Source organism: Festucalex cinctus, chromosome 8 (assembly GCF_051991245.1).
Source record: "Festucalex cinctus isolate MCC-2025b chromosome 8, RoL_Fcin_1.0, whole genome shotgun sequence".
Lineage (NCBI taxonomy): Eukaryota > Metazoa > Chordata > Actinopteri > Syngnathiformes > Syngnathidae > Festucalex > Festucalex cinctus.
Genome location: NC_135418.1, coordinates 9,826,376 through 9,850,318, shown reverse-complemented (window position 1 = coordinate 9,850,318; position 23,943 = coordinate 9,826,376). Strand labels below are relative to the sequence as shown.

At 39.3% G+C, this 23,943-nt stretch overlaps 1 protein-coding gene across 2 annotated transcripts in view; it reads right to left on the bottom strand.

Annotated features, from left to right (window-relative positions):
- Positions 1-23,943, bottom strand: part of sema3fb (sema domain, immunoglobulin domain (Ig), short basic domain, secreted, (semaphorin) 3Fb) — a 59,682-nt gene that overhangs the window by 8,835 nt on the left and 26,904 nt on the right. The window contains exons 3-13 of one of the 2 annotated variants that reach the window (XM_077529240.1): positions 14,572-14,732; positions 14,198-14,260; positions 13,228-13,347; positions 10,908-10,997; positions 9,579-9,672; positions 6,969-7,088; positions 6,697-6,836; positions 5,272-5,386; positions 1,303-1,372; positions 1,070-1,214; positions 622-844 (exon numbers count right to left, since the gene is read on the bottom strand). In XM_077529240.1, the coding sequence (XP_077385366.1) occupies positions 622-844; positions 1,070-1,214; positions 1,303-1,372; positions 5,272-5,386; positions 6,697-6,836; positions 6,969-7,088; positions 9,579-9,672; positions 10,908-10,997; positions 13,228-13,347; positions 14,198-14,260; positions 14,572-14,732 (1,341 nt within the window). The remainder of the gene's footprint in view (positions 1-621; positions 845-1,069; positions 1,215-1,302; positions 1,373-5,271; positions 5,387-6,696; positions 6,837-6,968; positions 7,089-9,578; positions 9,673-10,907; positions 10,998-13,227; positions 13,348-14,197; positions 14,261-14,571; positions 14,733-23,943) is intronic. The other variant, XM_077529241.1, reaches the window with a different exon arrangement.

The window sequence follows — 23,943 nt, the reverse complement described above, 5'->3', positions numbered from 1 at the left end:
TCCTCCTACTTCAGAAGAAATAGAGCCTCCTTGACTTCTGTTGGCATTCCTGTGAGCAGGATACATAATTTATTGTTATGACTCGTGTGCAGGGAGTCTTCAATGGTGGGCTGAATGGTTGTGTTTGACAGCAGCTGAAAGCCAACACATTCCTCCAGCAGGCCCGCCATCACATATAAAGCCATTCGTTTCCTCTCCATAATGCACAGATGAACAAAGACGCCAGTTGGGAAGTGGCGGAACGCACAATGTGGGGGCTGCTTACTATGCAGTGTTTGTTGTCATTAAGTATGTCCGCACCTCCCTGGTGTTAATCTGACATTGCCCTCCAGGTAAAACTACACAGTTGTTTTTGTGAACAGAATGAGTTCCAAACAATTTGAATAGGTCAAACCACCAAGTTCCACAACAGCAGAAAAGGCAAGAATGCATTTATTTTTGTGGTAAATCTCTCCATTTATAGTATTTTTCAACTCCACGCTGACTGGTAATATCTCTTCAGAGTAAACAAGGAGCCTTTGAATTTGTTGTCACTACAGCTACTTAAACGTTTTGTGAAAATAAAAGAGATGCCACCTCCTATTTGTGTACAGGTAAAAACAGAAACAGGTCCCAACTTACCAGTTCCCAAGAAAAGCACTTCATAGTTGCCATCCGCAGCAGTCACCTGGTCCACTGCAATGGTGGTGAACTCATAGTCCACGTTGGTGCGCACCACTAGGGGGCGCTTGTGTACTGGGTAGACTGAATTGTACATGGCAGGGTGATTCCTCATGAAGTTGATCACGTCATCCGGGTAGTCTTTAGTAGACTTCATGTTGGGGGTGAATGTACCTCCAGGGCACTACAGAAGAGACAGAATCAACAATATTCAGCATGTTCAGGTGTAGAAAAACACATAAAGACCTGTCTTAAAGAAATACTGAGTTTAGGTGTGCTGACGCTACGTTTTGGTAACACACTTTCTATTTGTGGTTTAGGGTCAAGAAAAATCAATGTTATGCCAGCTTGCTGTGGGATTCATGTGTGGGGTCCATGCAGGGTTAGACCTTCTATAGGTGAGCCTTACTGTGCCTGGGCGGGGGTAGGGGATCTTCCCAGTGTAGGCCACCCACTGGTAATTGGGACCTTCTTTGTGAGCAAAGGGTCCATTGAAGACCATGCGGATGTCAGCCATGGAGTAGACACAAACGGCCGAGCCTTTGAAGACAGAACTGTGACAAGGAAGAAAATATTTTTAACAAAGCTGAACAGCATGAATTATAATTCAATTATTTTGTAGTGAGTACATAGGAAACGAACCCAGAGACAGAAAAGACTCCGAATATAACGGGATTTTTGGTGTCCTGTGTTGGCTGTATGTAAACATCACCTAAAAAAAAGAAAAGAAAGGTGTCACATTACTTCAATGTAAAGAGAAAAAACTAATGCAACAGCATACTCATTTAAAAATATTTACACGGGTTTCTGTTAACCTTTGTAGAGACCCACCCTCCCAGAAAAGGACGTCATCTGCCAAAGATGCTGAACTTTCATCTTTGTGGAAGAAACATGCTACCGATTGTTAGCTTTAGAAAAAAGTGGGATTTGTGCCTTCACGCTTTGAAAATCTCCAAAATCCCACAAGAAGCCAAAATAGCTATAAAAGGTCAGGTGGGTCGTGTGACACTTAAACAGGAGTTTAAACAAATAATTTAGTCTTATATAGAAATCAATCCATCTATCCATTTTCTTTAGCCCTCAGAGTTGCAGGTGAGCATGTCCCAGTCGCCAGACAATCGCAGGGCACAAAAAAAAACAAAAAAACAAAAAAGAAAAACTGATATCCACACCAGTTAACAGTAGTGTTCAATTAACCTAATACACAAGTTTTTGGAATGTGGGAGGATGCTGCATATTAAAATGCTATTAACAAAATATTTTTAAAAGAAATAATGTAAAGTAATCTCATCGACTATACATAAAACCTACTTTAGTTCTCCTTTATTCAGAGTTTTGATATTTCCCAAATGCCAAATTTAGATAAACGTCATTTATAAGATGTAAATAAACTTTTTTTTTTCTTTTAAGGAAAGCTACAGTATGACTCTCGTGGCTTTTTGGAATGGCTTCAAATAGAAACAGCTTACATCATAAAACTGAGTCTACACTGAGCCTACTTTGTGTTGTGCTAGAAAAGTGTACCCCAATATAGGCACAGGTGACTAGCTGAAAAAAAAGTTGAAAAAAAAAAAAAGTTGAAAAAAAATGTGAACAAAATGAAATAAAAACGAGTGCTTAAAAACAAACGAACTGAAACTATGCTTTAAGTTTATAACACCAACACTAACTATAATTATGCATTGCAAAAGTGTTCTTCGTTTTCATCTTATGAACATATTTACCAGATAAAAATGCACAAAGCGCCTTTTGCTGTTCAAATTCAACAAGGAAACAGTGAGTAATTCTCCGAGAACAGAATTAATTGAAGCATCCATTCGTCTGTTAGGTTTGTTTGCATAACATGTTTAGACCAGTGGGGCTGCATAAAACATATTATAAAGAAAATTCTTGGTCTGACGTCTCCTTTAAAAGTTCAAGTCCAGAGAATACACTTCAAACTGTTGCCCTTGATCTAATGAAGTTTGGCAGAAACTGCACAGGAGTCTATTACATGGATGGTTACCACAATGATTCAAAGGGCAAAAATCAATTGCTTTGCGCAAACCTTGATACAGATTCCTTATATAATGATTCGCTGGGGAAGATCCAGTTTCAAACAGTATGTCACTAAAATCAGAGCACCATTTGTAAAAAGACAGATGAGTCACTATTTTGTGTGCTCGCAGACGTGTCACACATTTCTCAAGTCGGAGTCACCTTTACAGTTGTTCAAAGGGTTTGAAATAATTGTCACCTATAAAAAGCAAGCTATGCTTTTCGGGACTGCAGCTGGGTCAAGATGAAAGCAAGAACTGGGTCATTATGATAAAGTGACCTAAACTCTAATCAGACACCTTGAGCATGGCACTTTTCATTCTTGACATTAGTTCAAGAGCATTAGTGATCTCGTGCATCAGTCCTCAGTCACTGCGTGCCTCTAGTGAGAGAGATACAGGGACATACCCAGCCCCCTTCCCCAGAGAGACTATTCTCACAGTCACACGCATTCCTCTTTGGTGATCTGATCTGCAGACCATCATTCCCCGTTTCCACACAAACTTAAAAAAAAAAAAAAAAAAGCAAGAGAGACTTGCGCAAGACATCTTGAAAGGAAATGATATGGTGAGGGGTGGCGGGTGGGGAGGGTCCTGCGTCTTATTACAATACCCTTGATGGGTCATAAAATGGAAAGAAAGAAGAAAGCAACAATGTGGCCCAAAAATCCAGCACATGTGCGTTAGTGTGTATGAATGTAGGACACTTTTGGCAGGTGCTGCTGTAGAAACAGAACCTATAGGTTTCCTTTTAGCATATCAGATGCGATCGTACTTGACAGGTAGTTGGAAATAAATATGCTTTGAATAAATCTGGCCTTTTTGTCTTATATTTTGAGCAATTTGATACTTGCTGCCAAAATTATGAGCTGCATGAAATGCTAGATTTAAAACAGATAGTCACAATAGTTCCTTACAGATTTCACTTTTAGAAAGTGTATTTGTATTACATTTTAGGTGATATGTTCAAGAGATACTTCGCTTATTTAACCCATTATAGCAAATTTTAGGGGTGTTAAAAAAAATCGATTCGGCGATATATCGCGATACTACATCGCGCGATTCTTGAATCGATTCAATAAAAAAAAAATCGATTTTTTTTTTATTTTTTATTTTTTTAAGAGCTCAGAATTGTTCATTCGGTAGTCTTACCGATTCAACGTCTTATCATCATTGCCTTTTTTTTTTTTTTTTGTGTGTGTGTGAATCGATTTTTAAACTTCCAATTTTAATGGAAAGATATTCAACAAAACGTCTGACTTCGGGTTAGGATTCACACCTTGAGCATGGAAGAATGTTATATGAACGGAACATTAAGCCTTAATATTTTATTTTAATGCTGTTCAAACATGAAACATATTACAACCTCTATAAGACTGAAATTTCAGATAAATAAATAATACATTTTCATATAAATCTTACACTCTACAAGCTTACTGATTAGTATTTTCTAAATTTGAATGAAAAAAAATCGCAACAATCGAGGTATAAATTCGTATCGGGATTAATCGTGATACGAATCGAATCGTCAGGTACTAGGCAATTCACACCCCTAATAGCAATAAAAAGTACCGTATTTTCCGCACTATAAGGCGCACCTAAAAGCCTTCAATATTTTTACAAAAGCTGACCATGCGCCTTCTAATCCAGTGCGCCTTATATATGGATCAATATTGAGCCGCAACAGGTCTCGCTGTCAAGACGATATCGGTGACCCTGCACGATCGGTGACGCACATGCGCAGAAGATCCCTCCATCTTGGATCGCTAGCTAATGCTAATACTTTACCTCAGAGAAAATAATAAAACAGCTGTTTATTCATTTTGGGAGTGAATGGAGTTGTCAGAAAGTTGGATTGTAATCTATTAAAAAAGTTTGACTGATCTATCTGACTGTTTTGTTGACATTCCCTTTAGCGCAGCACCATCTAATGGATGCATAACGTAACCCCAACCTCTACTGTAGCACCTTATAATTGGAAAAAGTTTTAAAATATGTCATTCATTGAAGGTGCGCCTTATAATGCGGTGCGCTTTATAGTGCAGAAAATACGGTAAATATTTTGTCTATAATTTGATACTTTCATTATTTTTCACGTACAAATAGTACCTTTAAAAACACATTTTGCAACTTGCTGTCGACTGAAAATGACATCACAAGGGCTCAGGTAACCAATCACAGCTCACCTGTTTCTAGGTTTGGTCATGTGACATTCACAAGCTGAGCTGTGATTGGTTACCTGAGCCCTTGTGACGTCATTTTCAGTCGACAGCAAGTTGCAAAATGTGTCTTTAAAGGCACTAATTGTACATGAAAAATAATAAAAATATCAAATTTATTATAGGCAAAATATTAATGTTTGACTGCCAAAAATGGTTAAATAAGTTAATTATCACTTTAAAGTTCTGTGCTTGGTAAAAACGTTAGACTTGAACTTTGATCTAAAATTACTTGAAATGCAATTAATTTGATAGAAAAAAAAAAGATGACGCGGGAAATACATCTTCATTTAGGAAAATATTAAAGTGTTGATAGCAATGTTAATTGATGTTGCAAACTGCATTTTTGTACTCACGGAGTTCATCAAAGTGCGTCTCCATTGCATCTGCCCCTGGCACCGAGCAGATGAGGCGGGCCTTCAGGAAGGTGCTCCACTTGTTGACGAGACAGCAGTGACCGCCATCATCATTCTGCGGGAAAAAGGTGAGAACGCTAAAAAACGTTTTGCCATGGTTTGGCCACAAGCACATCCTATCCGCCTACTCAGCTTCCTACTCGACTATAAACAAACCACAGGTGGAGTCTCCCACACAAAGCTCAACATGTTGGTTTGCATTATGAGGAAGCTTCACGGAGGATGGGGGTTGGGAGGATAAACACAGTCTCCTCGTATTTATACTTTTCCATCTGTGGTGGAGTAAACTAAGACTGGAATTGATTTAGCCAGCAATCATCCTTAAAAACAATACACAGTATTACTGCTCCATGATAGAAAAACCTATTAAATATGAAATTGCATAATACTTCCTCGACATATGGAGTCATATTGATGTGGTCCAAGATGCTTTGTCAAGTAAGTTTACCGATTGTAAATGATTTCAAATGACACCTTTGACAATTTACAGCAGTGTGTCCAAACTATGGCCTGGGGGCCATTTGTGGCCCACCGTCCATTTTTCAGTGGTATGCGGCATATGCTAAAATTGTATTGACATTTGAAATTGAAATAATATGTAAACACACTATACAATTCAAAGAGTCCCTTTCAGCCTTCAAGGTTTCTGTATGTGCCGCATGGAGGAAAACGTTTGGAGATCCCTAATCGATCGTGTGAGTAATATGCAACTTCCTCAATCAATTTTATGGGATTTTTTACATATTCATCATATAAATGTAAGAATAATTATGATACAGGCTGTAGATGGAGTGCAGTTTTGATGGCAATAGGGTTGCAGAAATAACCATATATGTGATGAAGTAACAATGTCTCCCAATAATGTGATAAAAGGTACTGTGAAGGGGATGTTTGTATGCTATATACTCTTAGTCGCATTGAATATAATGTGAATGCAAATCCAGACAGACAGTATAACCAACCACTGTCCAGAATACCGGTACTTTTTTTCCATCTCATCTGGTCACTTCGTATTTTGTGAAGCGTGCAGATTTTATTGGGAATAAAAGTCTACATTTATGAATCATAACTCTGTTACTTTTCACTGTATTTCTACACTGAAAGTGATGTAGGGCGATCAGACCGAAAAGACCGTAAGGTCAAGAGGTGAGAGGGCAAAGGTCAGCCTAACAGACAGAGGGACACATTGTAGACAGGAAGGTTAAAGACACGTGTGGATTCCAGCACATCAGTGTTGGCCAAATACAAGTCGAGCATATAAACACTTCAACACAGTGGGCGACTCTTAGGACTGTTTTCATCTTGATGCTGGTTTTCTTCAATATGTTTACACCCCCAAACAAACACACTGCATAGTGTACACACCAGACAGATGCGTCCAATGCGGGATTGGGTCGCAGGACTCTGGCCCATCTCAGACGATGTCTCCCGGAAGAAGAAATACAACTTGTCGTCATTTCTTTCTGCACTGTCAGGGATGAGGTGCACATGGACGAAAGTAGGATCTGTGGGTGGAAGAGGCTGACATATTTTATACACTGAATGCACTTCCTGCTTATTTCTTGTTGATAAACTCCCAATTGAGGGAAGAGTTGTCGATTTAATATGGTAATGTCTGGAAAAAGTACGACATTTACCATTCAACCATCTGGAGTTGTACTGATCGGTTCGCATGGCTGTCTTAGACCCCAAAGTCCGGAAAATGGCTGAGTCTGTTCCCATGAAGTCGACATAGACTCCAGCATACAGTTCACCATCTGAAAAAGAAATAATTCCATTTAGTAACATTTCACCACAACTGGCACAAAATGTACAGTATAAGTATTTTACAGTAATGTATTTTCTGATCTAGATCTTTATATAAAGTGATCTGTATGTACTAAAAGTCTATTTTAGGATGATTGTGAACAACAACAAATGGCAAGTAAAGCATGCAATTACAGTATATTTTCAACTATAAATCATCTTTTTCATAGTCTAGCTGGTCGTGAGACTTGCATTCAGTTTTGGCTTGTGTAAATTTAAAAAGTTTGGACTTGCAACCGAAGTCCTCGTTCCCTTAAACAACTACTTTTGGTGCATTACTGCCACTTTCTTTAGCATGAAGCATTCGTCACAAGAAGGATTTACTATTTACAGCACCAAAAGGAGCAATAACTGACCAAGATTCTTCTATCTTTGGTCACAATGAATGCAAAGCGGGATTCTAGCTAAGGTAAGCCATTTTTAAACTAAAAAGAAAAACTTTTATACAGTTAGAAGTGGAAGTTTCGGATATAACCAGACCTCGTTCACTGCCGTCAACATGATTAGGGAATGCGGATTTTGGCTGTGAATCTGAGCTCTACTGTTCTTGGGCTCAGTTTTTGTAAGATACATTAAAAATAAAATGCAATTATATCTAGCGACTTAGTGTATGTTTCTTTCTTCTCTTGCATTTTCTGACCGGTGTGACTTAAACTTCAGGGCAACTTATAGTCTGAAAAATACGGTAAAAAACGGTATGTTCACTTTTGATAGTATGCCTAAGATGAGGTCAATAGCACAGGTAAGAACCTAAGCAAAGTAAGCTTGTTCCGTTTTTCTTTCAATTACATTGGGTAAGGAGGACATACTGTTATAAATTAATTTCACAACATACCATTTTTAATGAGCATTTTCAGAAGTATATTCCCCTGTTTCTTTCCATTTTGACTGCATTACAGGCAGTTTCGTGTGTGTGCTCGTGCGTGCATGCGTGTGTACGTACGTACATGTGTGCATCCTATTACCGGCTTACAAGGTACTTTTTGGAAAACCCATAACAATTGATTAAGAACATATATGACAGGTAAACCATTACTAAACAGTTCACTAGAAACCTCTTCAACAAGCCTTCAATCATTATTAAGACATAAAATATAAGCACATGCGTGTGTGCGGACAGATGGGTGTACTGTATACGGCAGCCTTATTATGCCACAGGAATGCAAGGTGATTGTCCTCCAGCTGCTGTGTGGGCCCCAATGGAGAGCAGGTGCGACAGCAGAAGGTGGTGCAGAGGAAACAAAGACCCGCTTTACATTCAATGTCCCAGTTCTCTGCGACACAATGTATTTTTCCATCCATCATTAAAATGTTGACGGATGATCAGATCTAATGTGAAATGTGGCGTAGCCAATGGTAAACTCAATGCTCTGGCTCACAGCTTGACAACATTGTCCCTTCTATGATGCCAACTAATGAAACTAAATCCATCTTTGATGACAAGATTTGTTCCATGCAGGTCAGTCATGAAGAAAAACTGTGCCTCACAAAGAGACTAACTGTCACGGCAAGTATAAGGTCTGGATATGACCTTGAGCCACCTTTGTGAATGGAACAACGACAGACAGTTGTTTTTGTTGATATCTATCTATATATATATATATATATATATATATATATATATATATATATATATATATATATATATATATATATATATATATATATATATATATATGTATGTATCCTCCACGCACTTTTGTTAATATTGAGCTTTGATCAATGATCATTTCTCATTGATTAATACAGGGATATCTTCAAAATTCATTCATGCGCAGGAGGTGGGTATCAATATTAAACCGACGAATAAAAGACGCAAAAAATAGTTTATAATATTGAAGGGCAAAAAATTGGGGGAAAAGATCTGTGAATCAACGGGTGCCGCACAACAACAACAACAACAACAATAATAATAATAATAATAATAATAATAATAATAATAATAATAATAATAATAATAAAATATCATAATAATAATAGATAGATAGGCGAGTACCGATTCCAGGTATCAGTATCAATACCAGCCTTATTTTAAGGTATTGGTACTTGTGACTGTAGCCGTTACCATCATCGGCCGCCCTTTCATGGCTGTTGAGGAACTAGAAATTAGAAATTAGAGGAATATAAAATTGCCATTAATTTCAATTATATTTTTTAAGAAAAATATTATGTTGAATACATAGGTCTTTCTTTAAAATTATCATTTTTTGGGGAAAAGTTGCGTAGTAGTGGTATTGGTATTTGGTATCGGTGACGACTCAGGAATTGAGTATCGTATCGGCATCGGACCGAAAAAAAGTGGTATCGAACATCCCTAACAATAATAATAATAAAAACTAATGCACCAGACCTTTAAAAAAAATAATACACTAACTAGTATATAATAGTATATAATGATAAGGAATAATACTGATAACGATTGTACTATCATAGCCACTCACTAATTAAAGCTGAAACACTGTTGAGCTTGGGATCGTAGGAGCACTTTCCTTTCCCAGACTCCACTCTGCCAGGCTCCAAATGGAAAATATTTTCCTGCAATTGGAAAAATCAGAAGGAGATGGCAATAAATTCAGCACTCTTGATCTTGTCACAGTGATTCCCTTGTGTAGGGAAAATGAGGCTCGCTCTGACTCCGGTGGGACCTGGTGGGGGATGGAGTATTAGAATAATGAGTGTGCATTCACACAGACACACAAAAAAATGCAATACGGGGAGAAGGAGGAATTTCAAATCCATCTTAAAAGTACTGTAACGCAGAAGAATGTGCTGTGTGCTGCTTTTCTCAGCACAATGGAGCCTATGCCAAATATTCCTCAGATACAGGTCTACGCTTGACACCTGTAATCCAGCACAGTGAAAACAAGACCAAGATAGAGGTTGCTTGATGGATGCTCATTGCATCCCAGCACGCCAGCACTGTAAAGTGATTATTAGAAATTTATGAGTGGGAATAATTGAATCAGAGGCATGCAATGGCATGTCCTCTGACTGCGCCTCGAAGACCAGCAATCATGTCAAATCCTCATTTCAATTCACTGTAAGGACGGAGTTGTCTGTCATGGTCCATCAGTACCAAAGTGCAGGATCGACTGTGCCATCGTATACACCCCTTTACATATTCCAACTCAAATTTGATTACAATCACCATTTGTGCAAACAAGAGCATTTTGGAAGCTCTCTCTTAATCATTGCCCTACGTTGACATATTAAAAAAAAAAAAAAAAAAAAGGTTCAAGGACACATGCTCCAATTATTTTATCATCCTGCTGGACTGAATATGCTACAAGCTCCTACAAATAATATAACTAGAAATTATTCACTCAAGCCACTAGTTAATTATTTAAAGTGGTTGGGGAACATGTTCAAATATGCAGCTCTTTTATTTCCTTGCTGCACAGCCAGTTGACTGGTGTTTGCTTTGGGCTAATACAGTGGGAGCGGGTAAGATGGTGACGAAACCTGCTGCATCTGAGGAAGACACTGCACAACATTCCTGTTGAAGGGTGAGGGGTGTGTGGGAGAAGGAATTGATAGCTACATAGTATGGATAGGAATGAGATCATGAGGTTAGCATAAAGAAATATGTATTTTAAAATGAGAACACACATGTTAAAAAAAAAAAAAAAGTCCACAAAATGGTCAAAAAGCATGCTAGGGGTTGAAAAGTTGAACGTGATGGTCAGAAACAAAGAAATGGCGCATGCAGCTTGTGATTATGATCCAAAGTAGTATGCAGGCCTGCGGTGCAAACAGGGCCGACATCACACCTTTAGTCCAAGTGTCTCATGCACAGTGTTGGGTTCAGCTGCACGGTTTGCCCTTCCTCTGGCCTGGGCCATCTGTAGATACATGGATGTCTAAAACAGGAGATAGCAACACAGTCTAGGTGTTATGCCACTGAAATGGAAAGGGGTGGGGAACTTCGAAAAAGTTTAGAGACTTTCAGTTTCATAAATGACAACTACCGGTAAGTATTTGCATTACAAGTATACGTTTGAAGATTTATTTATTTATTTTTTGCGCAATTGTTTAATAGAAATTTGGATAAACAAACACATGAACAAATAAACAAATAATAAATAAACAATGACAACAAATATTGAAAAAGTTTTCTTATGTGCATCTGAGCAAAGTTATAATCTTTGAATTCCTCACTTGGCTGACAATTGCGCTCACAGCAATACAGTGGTACCTCTACTTATGAAATTAATTGGTTCTGGAAGAAAGTTCTTAAGTAGAAAAATTTGTAAGTAGAGACGCATTTTCCATGTAAATGCCCTAATCCGTTCCAAGCCTCCCAAAATTCAGACATAAATGTTTTATAAAGCATAAAAATGCATCAAAACATGTAACAAATACATGTTACAATTAGATTATTGCACAATAAATGAGAGTTGTGCATAATGTAAATAAAGAATAATGAATAAAAATGATGGTCATTTACCTTTTTAACTGCTGTCCTCATCGTTTTTTTGCCCTCTTTGGTTCATGTTCTCCTCTCTCAGAAGTGTTTTTTTTTTTTTTTTTGCCTGGTGTTTTGTAAAGAACTGATCCATGGATGTTTTTTTTATTTATTTTTATTTTTAAAAAAAACAATCCTTCGTTAATGTCCAATGCAAACATCATCTTAGTGAGCAAACGCCCGACTGGTGAACACTTTTTCTGGGCGATTCTTTTAAACAAATTCTGAAACTTCATGGAAACTTCCGGTATGGCGAGGCATCTTTTTCCAAAAAAAGGCCCGTCTCGTCGCAATTAAAAACTTACTGTGCCTTCATCAATAACCAATTGTTTGAATGTTTGCACAAATTCGTTGGCCGTTAGTTCATACATTTACGAAAAACGGAACACCTCATGGGCCGCGGGATGAATGATGAGGACGCTGTATAGACACCGATCTAGTATACGCTCATAGATACCTATGGTAGAGGTTCCTCTTAGCCAATGGGATGCCAGAAACATGCACAAACACCGATCTAGTATTTATGCTCATAGGTACCTATGGTAGGAAATAGCCATAGCCGAAAGTATGTTGCGTTCGGTAATGTATTTTTACCTTTCGTATCTAGAAATTTCTTTCGTAACAAGAGGCAATATTTTCCCGTTGAGGCGTTTCGTAACTCGAAAATTTCGTATGAAGAGACGTTCGTAAGTAGAGGTTCCACTGTACTCAAATATGTGTAAAACGTGGAAAGAAAACAACCTTCTCTTTAACGGACAAAAGCAGGAACTTTCCAGTGACACACCATAATGTATTATGTACACAAGTTCTCCCATAGTGGAGTTTACTCAAAGTTCTAGATCAGGGGTGTCCAAACTACGGCCCGGGGGCCATTTGCGGCCCGCCGTCCATTTTTTAGTGGCCCGCCATATATGCTAAAAATGGCATTTGACTCAGTTCAAATAAAATAAAAACAAAAATGTTTGGAGATGGTCAAAGGAAGAAGGGAAGGTGTCGAAAAACACAAGTGCTATTAAAGGTTATTTTAGTTAACTAAAACTAACGAAAAAACTAAAATTCAAAAAACAATTTTGTTCACAAAATAAAATAAAAACGAAGATGCTTTTTAAAAAAGAAAATTAACTGAAACTACTTTTTATGTTTACAAAACTAACTAAAATAAAACTAACTATAATTATAGCAAAAATGTCCTTCGTTTTAGTCTCCAGTAGTCAATTACACCTAATATGTCCTATTTATTGAATTCCCATGGTCATCATTTGGAAACAAGTACAATACTTAAACAAGAGAGGATTTAATGCAAAGGAACAGGCAGGTTATGGTTCCTGGCTTGGTTTAGGAAATTCAAGTGGTACCATTAAAGGCTGAGGCTAAGCAGAAAGGGCTTTAACAGCGCATTTGGGACAACAGCTGGGTGTGAGTAAATCTGTGGCGCCCACTTACAGGCAATGCACCACAATCAGGCTTAATAGTGTTGGAAAATCATTAAATATAAGTACCATAGCATGATGTGGATAGAGAGCATATAAATATATAAAAGGAAAAAAATGAGGCCCCAAACTGTCCACAATGAGTGGAGAATGAGATTTATTTATTTTTTTTAACTTGCCCGGGTAAATTCTTACCTGAGATTTACGCCCCCTGTTGACAAAGGTACAAACTGGATTGTAAGCACCTGTCCCACAGACATACAACTGTGTCCTATTCCATGGCTCAATTAGACGGATGAAGTTAGCACACTCTTCCTGAAGAGATTAAGAACAGATCATAATTGTGTCAGAATATTAAAGGGGAAGTCAACCCAAAAGATTCTTTACAACAATAAATTGTATGCACCCCCACTAATCTAAGCATTGATTAATATTGAGTTTGTGTAATTAATATGAATTAAGTAGCAAAAATCCACCCATTTCCATCTTTCTCAAGAGGCAGCTATTTTGCCAATTGCTGTTGACGGAAAACAACATCAGAGTTGCTCAGGTCAGGTAACGACCAATTACGGCTCAGCTTGCAAATGTTACATGACCAAATTCAGAAAACAGGTGAGACGATTTATTGTTTCTAGTGTCTCCATAGCCCAAGTTGTGTGTCATTTTGATGTTCTTCATCATATTATCAAGGTGAGAGATGGCACCTCTGTCCTTTTGCACCCTTTTTGTCATTTAAAGTTCATCGTATGCTGTGAGGACCCGTTTTGGACTGTTTTGTGTTTTTGGCTGTGACTTTCACTGGAGGTGTTTGTTGTTTCACATGGTCAATAAAGACTTCAGTCTTCTCTCTCAATTAGCTTCAAACCACATGCGCAACAAAAGAAAGTACCAATTTGAAGTGAACAATGGTGTATTTTGATTGGCGAAGAAGATTTTGTTTTGCTATTTCTGATTGTTATCGTTTTTCTGCACAGCAGTTTGTTACAGCTGCAGCTGTAGAGATTGAGAAAGTATGAGTTGAGAATTACAGCCAATGGTGTAAAATTATACTGGGGGGATTGCAAACTTTCAACTAAATACATATATAGAAAAGGCTGTGGATATAATTAATATAAATCTAATGACGTGCTGGGACTACGGGTTTGCTGTCAAGAGGGATACTTACATTGGCGTCTTTCCCACTTACGAGGCATTCCATCTTTCTTCGTTCAGACACTGGCCAGTGGATCTATGAGCAGGAAAACAGTTAATATTTGCAAACAGTTACACTCCACTTGTATTTATGAACGTTTCAGTTTAAATTTGCAATGGACGTCCACCAAGGTTAATATTAGGCCTTCGGGACTCACTTTAATGACTCACTATACAACAGGAAAAGTAAATGCCAAAAAAAGTGGATTTGAGCTAACCCAAACAGCTGCTGCTGGTGTACTGGAGCAGAATATTTTGCCCTGAGGGCAGTGTTGAGTTGAAGTAACACCACTTCATTTCAGTCTAACATGTAAGGGGAGAATGTGTGGGCGAAAAAGCAGTTCTTACAATATGAGGATCCTTGTTGATGTCATGGAGATCCAGAGACAGGATGTGATCCTTGCTACCAATGTACATGCGGTCATAGTCCTCGTCCATCCGCAAGATCCGGTAGTCAGATGTGTTGAGGAGGTAGGCAAAATGATGAGCAGTACCAGTAGATCTTAGCTCTGTATGGAGGAAGAAATATTCCTATTTTTGAAAAATGTGGTACAAATGCATTAGACTCTCACTCGTACAACTCAGAGGTCTTTGTGACTCTCCTATTTATCCGTTTGGAGTTATCTGATGGTTTTCCATGAACAATTATGTAACTTTACCCCACAAAGGAAGAAGTGCGACTGAGAGACTGTCACAAGGTGTTGATGGCTTGATACCACCTGGGTAGATCTGAAGATCTGTAGTCTTTCATCAAAGGTTCTCAATGACTCGTTATACACCGGTCATCTAAGCATTTTTGTTTGTAATATGCCACCTTCTGAGGTAACATCAGAGGCATGACTGTCATTGTGTAAAGAGAGGATCAAGTTTAACATCAGAGATTCATTGCTCATGAAAGGAACGTGAATAAATCACAGCTTGTGCCCTGCGATTGGGTGGCGACCAGTTCAGGGTGTACCCCGCCTACTGCCCAGAGCCAGCTGAGATAAGCTCCAACACCCCCCGCGACCCTTGTGAGGAGTAAGCGGTTCAGAAAATGGTTGGATGGATGGATAAATCACAGCTTAACTGTCACACGTCATATATGTTAGTTTACTTGGAAGCCGTGTAAACGTGCATACAGCTTTGATGATCATCTTCATTTATATTGAACAGTCTTTGGTGAAGGTCAGCTTGGAGTGTGCCTTTGGTAACCCAATGCAGTAAACGTCCTCTCATGTCAAGTGTAAACCAATCTTCCAACAGCAAAGTGCTGGAGTGTTTGTTTGATACGGCCTTCTGGGTTCAACAACCTTCTACAAGAAAAGCAGCGAGGCCATGCCACACCATGGGCAAACACACGCTCTACAATCAATAGGGGAGAGGCATTAGTGGTTAGGATTTGCATAGTGTTGGACAAAAATATATGTTCCTCTTCAACTGGGGGAAACTTCTACTGTTTCATCTCCATTCTAAGGACAAGAGCAAGCTGAAAGAGAGACACACATTTCAAGGATACCCTGAATCCAGTTGTGTTGATTTAAAAGCCAAAATGTGCTGGAAGGTAATCGGAGGATTATCTGACAGTTATTTTCTTGAATCATTACGTTCAAATTTTCACACGTTTTGAAAGACTTATTGTGTATTTTGCATTACAAGCTTGAACTTGGGAAACATTCATTTAAACTCTCAAACTGTCCACCATTAGGGCTAAAAATAAAGACCATTGCAAGAAAGTGACCCACCAAGTAAGGTAATACCACTCAACTTTTTAGACAGAAGTACATTTAAAAGGACTGCACTACTAAGTAAACGTTTTAAAATTTAAATCGCTATATTTGGGTGGTTTAACGTCATTATACTGCCCGCCAAGGAAATGTTTACGTCAGCCAAGAGATGGACAGCTGTCAAAGCCGTGTGCAGAGGAACTACAACATGTGGCCTGACCCTGTGATTATTTGTGTTGGAGTCTTAAGTTGAATGATGACTCCCCATACACCCAGTTGAGCTGCCCAGTTTGTTGTCTCTGTGTGTATAACACGAACAAAATGGCCAGGCACATATTGTGCACTCACACCCATCCCTGGGCCAGTCAAAGACATTCCTGAAGCAGGTTTTCAGCAACTCTTCATTATATTTGTTGTAGCGCGATGGGATCTTCTGTCAGCTGAGGTGGATATGTGAAGAGTACATAGCAACAACTCCCTGTGCAGAGAACTACACTATACTGAACAAAAATGATCATGATCATCTGATTAATACAGTCGGCCTATATGATGTGTTCTAAATTTACTGCACAGTATGTCAAGATTGGCCTCAATTTCTTAAATCCAGAATTGAACACTTACTGTATGAGGTGATGGCCCAGTGAGAAAAGCTGTGCTTGTAAGTGAAACTTTGCTCTTTCATTACATTGAATAACTCCGAGCTTAAGTTAAGTCTCTGGCAATGTTCGGACCTGACATTAATGTGCCTCTCAGGTGATCCGATTACAAGTGGACACGTTAGCTCACGCCTGGCATCTGAGTATGACTAAACATGTGCCTCTAGTGACCACTTGTGATTAGATGTCACTCTACTGCTCTATAAACATAAACACTGACATCATTTATTTTTATGCAGTAAAGTCAGGACTGTAATTTTAACCAGTAGAAAGCAGCACTGGACTTGTCAAGCCTTGTTTGACGAAGTGGCTTTGAATTCTTTCATAAGGGTTCCATTAATACGGAACTTTTTTTTTTTTTAAATGAATCGCCTATTAATAAAGCCAGTGTTGTTTCATATGCTTGTGTAGATGACAGCATTGCTTTGGAAACTAATGGGAAGACATTGGAAAACTGGTCTAAAAGAGAACAGTTTTTAAAATGTATAAATGCTAAAAAGGAAGCCGTGTATATGTAAAGTGATCAGTTTGGGAAAGGGCGGACCCAGAACTGTTACCTCAGTTGTACTCCTCAAGATCATTTTGTTTTGATAACACTTCCCTAAAGCAACATGTACACACAGGTTACTACACCAGTACCGTGTAAAGGGAGTGTCACATCACATATGCAGTAAATATGAGACGCACATGCATGTCGATGATGAAGGGTGTTCAAAACATGCTTTTGGATAAGAGTTGGTTAGGATAGGTAGATGTTTTGCATGTACGATTCTTTGTGAAATGTATGTGAATAAATATGGTTTTGACTATGTTGTCATCTTGACTTCATTTTGTGTGTACGTTTTGGTTAACTTTGTTGGGTCTACACTCACAAAGGGCGGCTTTGACTCGTGAAATGACCGCACCACTCTGTGGACTGGCAATAGTGCCAATAGTAGTGAAAGTAAACCAGGGAGGGGAATAAGATACTTGCACTAAGCAACATCTTGACTTCAAGTCATGCACCTGTACACTGGTACTTGTGTGGTGTGCAGGTGGGCAGATAGCAGATAGGAACATGAGCTCTGTCTCAGGTATTTAAAAAAAAAAAACATACAAACTGCTCTCTGTTGAACACAGACAAGAGGTCTTTCGCACGCCATCTCTAAGACGCAAAAGGAGAAAGATTTAAAAGTTTAGAAAGATGAGTCCTGAATATGTAGTGGGTTCACGTTAACTGCCGCAAATAAGAAATGGGTCATGACGTAAAAGTAAAAAGAATATATACCTTTAAAAAGAAGTGCAATAGATTAGTTGATTAGGGAAGTAGTGGATTATCACTAGAATTATGTATTGTAATTCTCTATAAATGTACAGCCTTTTTGATCCATCCGTGTAGCAGTCATGCTATCCAATCAGCATCGATATCCCATATCTATTAGGTAGATGGATTATCTCGGCAAAGGAGACTTACTTATGCATATTTAGATAGATTTGTGAACAATAAAGTGATATAGGCCTGCTGTGTATGTGTACATACAGTAGAAAATGTTAAAAGTGGTCTTTTTTAAGTTCAGCTAAAGAAAATGGGAGCAAAAACATAAGTGTGTATGAATGGAGGGTGGGGCAGGCATGAAGCCAAGCATCTCACATTCCCTACAAGACAGTGATATGGGTATTCTAGAACATAGTGATCAGGTTTCAAATACGGAAATATAATCACACACCACTGCCGATGACAGAGCAATGTATTTTCTTCTTGAAGGCTGATAGGGAACAACTAGAGTTTCATGATGAGGGGATATCAAAAGTAAGCGGTGTGCTTTGATACTGACTATGAATCACCTGCTCAAATATTGAGCTTGTGTCCTAGAACATCACACACGTTGGTCTACCCAAGCTGTGTCCTGAGGCCATTTCCAACAGTTAGAGGAGTGTTAGAGAGGAGTGTAGAAGTGCAGGAGCCATAATTGGGGTGAGGGGTGGGAACGGTGTCATGTTCTCACACATCTAAGGGAGTTGAGGTCAGGATTCTCCACAAAATATTGTCAGTATTAAAGAGTGGGGAAAAAAACAGGATAAATCTATTGTCTCAAAAAGCCCTTGTAGCATGTAGCATGTTGCTACTACCTAATTGGTACAAGCTGAGCTGTGTATAGCTCTAATGTTTTAATTTTTGCCTAAATAAGATGTGCCTTGGCCCTTGAAAAAGTTAAAAGGCTTAACTGGTGCTACACAGATTTATGACCGTGTTAGGGCACCCCCCCTTGCCCCAGTGTAGCACAGTCTATGATTGGAGCCTGTCAGAATTAGCTCCTGTCCAGCAGCTTATATCTTAAAGAGATAGTTCGGATTTTTTGACATGAATCTCTATTTCATCCTCACCTCCAGTGTGTGCGATCAGCACTGTACTTACCCCTGACAGCGTTCTGTGACACAAGTTCTGGTCCGGTGTTGGACGAGAGGAAAATAGTCCAGCAAGCTGGCTGCGGTCACGGAAATAATAGTTTTTTCTTCTAAAAACAATTTGTGTTCAGAAGAGTGATACATTTGCATCCCAATACTCCTTTCTGAAAAAAGTCAGACGCCATTACCGCCGGCACTACTTTTCTGTTCGTTCGTATCACTGCGCGGCGCACCGCATGCAGCTGATAGACGCGCACTAATCTACAAGCTGTTTGTCTTTTCGAAGGCGGAAGGCGCGACTATCAGCTGTCTGCACTCTGCAGCGCGTCATTTAGCTGTCTACAGGGCGACGCGCAGTGATACGAACGAACAGAAAAGTAGTGCCTGGCGGTAATGGCGTCTGACATTTTTCAGAAAGGACTATTGTGATGCAAATGTATCACTCTTTTGAACATAAATTGTTTTTAGAAGAAAAATGCTTTTATTTCCGTGACCCCGGCCAGCTTGCTGGACTATTTTCCTCTCGTCCAACACCGGACCAGAACCCTTGTCACAGTACGCTGTCAGGGGTAAGTCAGTGCTGATCGCACACACTGGAGGTGAGGATGAAATAAGAGATTCATGTCAAAAAATCTGAACTATCCCTTTAAGGAGTTGTGGTTTCCCCCATTATCTATTCAGTTCAAGTTTCTCACAGTGATACCGAGTATTAGCCGGATAAGGAAGTACCTAATGCAGTCTAAAGGCAATCAGTGAACACACCATCAGGAAGATTAGTTAACGCGCTTCTGCATTTGGTGTGTATCCACTGGATGTGGCTGCTTTTTGTCACAAAATTTGAAATCTAATCAGTAAAGCCACAGCACGTTCCCACACCGTACTAAACACATCCTTCTGTACTATTTGTGTTTGTACCAGACATGGGTTGTTTAGCTTTGTGTCAGGTGCACACTTCAAAGGCAATAAAGGAGATGACACCATCGTTTAAGTATGTGATTTCTGTGTTAGAGGTTAGGTTTAGTAAATGAAAAGGAACAGCATCTGACCACAACACCTGTTTTCTGCAGCTTTGTGACATTCTGGACTGAAGAATAATTAAAAGACACTGTGTCACATCAGATTGGTGACAGCCATCAAATAGCATACAACAAATAGCAAAACATCCTGAGATGAGCCACCGCACCGGCCATGTCAGAAAAAGAGCATTTGTTTTGTATTTATCACCCTCAGATTGCAATGTCGATATCCCCCAACCGCCCACCACTACTCTATGATTAAAAAAAATAAAAATAAAATCTTTATTAGTTGATTTTTACGTCTTTTATTTATTTATTTATATATATATATATATATATATATATTTTTTTAGCATTTATCAACTGTAAAGTTATTAAAGTAGCACAAGGTCAAGCTAATCTACTATGGCCTATTTGTATTCTGTTACTATGAGCTCTTTCACAAGGTGTAACCTTCTCATGTCTCAACAAGTTACATATGATCCTTCATAATGGGTAAGCTATACGAGTGATATCACTAACCCTCTTCAATAACTACCACTCCTGACCCATATCCATACTGTCCTGAGTTGCACTGTTAAGCTCTGTATCCATTTGATGGATGGCGCTTTTTTTTTTTTTTACCACCACAGGCACCTCGTTACCACCCTTGCTGTCCTGACGCTCTCGTGCCGACCCGGGGTGCTCACCCGCTCTATAATTAGGATTCACCGTAAGCCCCATCCTTCGCCAATCCTCTGTCACTCCTTTGCTAATGGCACCAATTTGTATTCTCTGTCAGCTCTGATGAGCTCTCATGCGAAAAGATGGCCTTATCAAAGGACTTCTGGCTACCATCACCTAAGCTCCGCCGTTGTCTGCCAAGCCCTGAATACTGACAGACAGGCAAAAATAGGTGAAGGAGCATGGGTGCAGAAGGACCTGGTGATATGTGGCTCAATTTTCAAGTCCATTCTAAAAGCACCAAAACAAAATGGCATGAAAATGCCAATTCGTGTACAGAAATCTAATTCCCAGAAATCAGTGCAGTATCCAACCACTACAATTAGTGAGACAATGATGTCATCTGTAAATCAAATTTAGCAAATAGTGCACTACACATCTAAAGTTGTAATTTACTTGTGGTTCCTAGTATTTGTAAAACCCTGCAAATATCAAGTCCTGTCCTATGGAACCATCTTGCAATTTTAGTCTGCAAGACAGACATTGTTAAATCAAGTCAAGTCACCTTTATTTATATAGCGCTAACTAGGGGTGTGAATTGCCTAGTACCTGACGATTCGATTCGTATCACGATTCACAGGTCACGATTCGATTCGATACCGATTAATCCCGATACGAATGGTCACGATTCGATACCGATTAATCCCGATACGAATTTATAAGTCGATTGTTGCGATTTTTTTCCATTCAAATTTAGAAAATACTATCAGTAAATTTGTACATGTACACTGTAAGATTTGCATGAATATATTTATCTAAAACTTGAGGCTTATAACCGTGAGCCACTGTACACAAACAGTTTGCAATCTGTTTCACATTTGAACAGCATTAAAATAAAAATATTAAGGCTTAATGTGCCGTTCATATAACATTCTTCCATGCTCAAGGTGTGAATCCTAAAAAAAAAAAAAAAAAAAAAAAAAAAAAAAAAAAAAAAAAAAAAAAAATCGATTCTGCCGATTATTGAATCGATTCGAGAATCGCGCGATGTAGTATCGCGATATATCGCCGAATCGATTTTTTTTTAACACCCCTAGCGCTAACACAAGCTAACATTAATTTTTCCGTGTGGGGAGGGCTGACTTATAATAATGTTTTACTCCTACTTTTTAATTTACAGTTCTGGGTCCTAGACATTGGTTGTACAATTCTGATTTGGGATGGGAATAGAAAAGTGTTTCTTTTTTTTTCTTTTTTTTTTTTAGAACCAGTCTTTTTGATGCCCATGAATCGGTTGCTCGACTGACCATTTCACTTATCAATTCCACTTACGCCGTAAGTGGAGAAGGATATGAAGTGGATGTGAAGCAGGCTTGCTGATTAGCTGATCATTATGCCGATGTCAGACTACACGAAAACAGCCCGATTTTAGCCCGACCGACGTATCGTGGACAAACGGGGCATGTCGTAAATGATTTTAGGTTGTCTTGACGTAGCTTTGCCCGTGTAGTGTGACACGTTCAACGATTGGTCGCCTGTTGTCCGGGACGGTTCACGACCATCACGACGAAAGTCTAGCATGTTAGAATTTTTGCTCGTCTTGACGCATAATGTGACATACCTACGTTGTCGTCCGTTTGGTTCCACAGCATTGACCAATAGCGAGAGGGAGCGAAGCGTCAATCACACACTGAACAGCACTTTATAGCTCTTTTTATATATGTATACATGTGTTTATTTATTCGTTTATGTATTTATTTATTTATCCCCTGGATATTTCATGGGATGGGGCCAGACAGGTGCATCTCGAGGGGGGGGGGGAGCGCCCGGCTGCAGCGCTGCGGCTGCATGGAGCGCGCACGCATCCGTGCAACCCGTCAGGCAACGGCGACTTGAATAGAGGACCAAAATATATGTGACTTTTCTTCTAATAATTTCAGAGATTTGGGCATATGAGTAGGGATGGGCACATATTTAGTGAGGATCGATCAAAATTTTATATAGTCGGGCCAGGCCTCGCCGCCTTAACTGTCACCCGCTCTCACTTGAAAGTTTTTTTTTTCCCCTCGGAGTGAGTAGCGTACTATCCAATGCACCGTACTAAAACAAGTCAAATCTGAATAAATGAAGCAGTAAAAAATACTCAAACAATATAATATTTCAGTATTTGCTAAAATAATAAAACAAGATGTCATCCGCAAATTAATTAACAAAATCTGCTATAATTACCCCGGCGCATATAGGCCTAAATAAATTAAAATACAGTGTTGGCTACTAAATCATATTTTAAACACTATTGCGGAGCAGGGAGCGCAAGCAATGCGCTCACATCACACTTTTCCCATGCATGCTCCATTCACGCAAAGACTCCCTGTCCTTGCCTCTTTTTTTTGTTTTGTTTTGTTTTTTTGTCCCACCTCCCCGACAAACACGGCCGACGCGTCTCTCTTGGCAAGACAACACGCGATGATCGGCTGGTGTCTTGTCGCGTTCAGACGTGTAGTGTGATTACACGCCCCGTCCACGACACGGAGCAAATTTGTCGGGTAATGTGACAGCGCAACTGTCGTGTAAGACAAAAAAATCACGTAGTCTGACATCGGCATTAGAGTCAGCTGTGCTGAAGGACGGAGACATGGGAAAAAGGCTGGATAGGGGATCTCGAGGACCAAACTTGGAGACCCCGGTTGTCGGGTGTCGCAATTCTCCAAGTGCGTCTCAGAATGATTCGGAAAACTGAGACACTATACACACTCACACTCATCAACGGGAACGCGCAATTGAATGGCACAAGGGTGGCTTTGCAAGTATTGGGACACAGCCTATATGTCGTAACAGTAACCAGAAACAGCGTAGGTGTGTGATTTGCGGAAGTCGGAAGTCTGTGGCATCTACTCCATTTAAACACTAGAACTATATGTCACTGTTGCAAATAAGTGGGCTTGTTATTTTTGGTTATGACAGGTGTACGATAATGTCCATCAAAATATGATCGTTTTGAGTCCATGGTACGACAATCCTATATTTCCCACCTGGCAACATTGTCATCTGGTTTGATTGACAGCGGTAGTATCTTTATTAACTGTTTGATTCAGATTTAGAATATTGGGGTATCCCCTGTAAGCATTTGAGGATTATGTGGATGTGGAATGTAGAGAACTTGTAGGGAAGGCAATCGCCCCAAGAGACATTTCTTATAATAGCACACATCTGCACAAGCAGGCTTGTGTTTTAACTGATGGTTTTATGAACCGTCTCCAGCTCCGTATATAATGGCCTTGTCCCATTTCACAT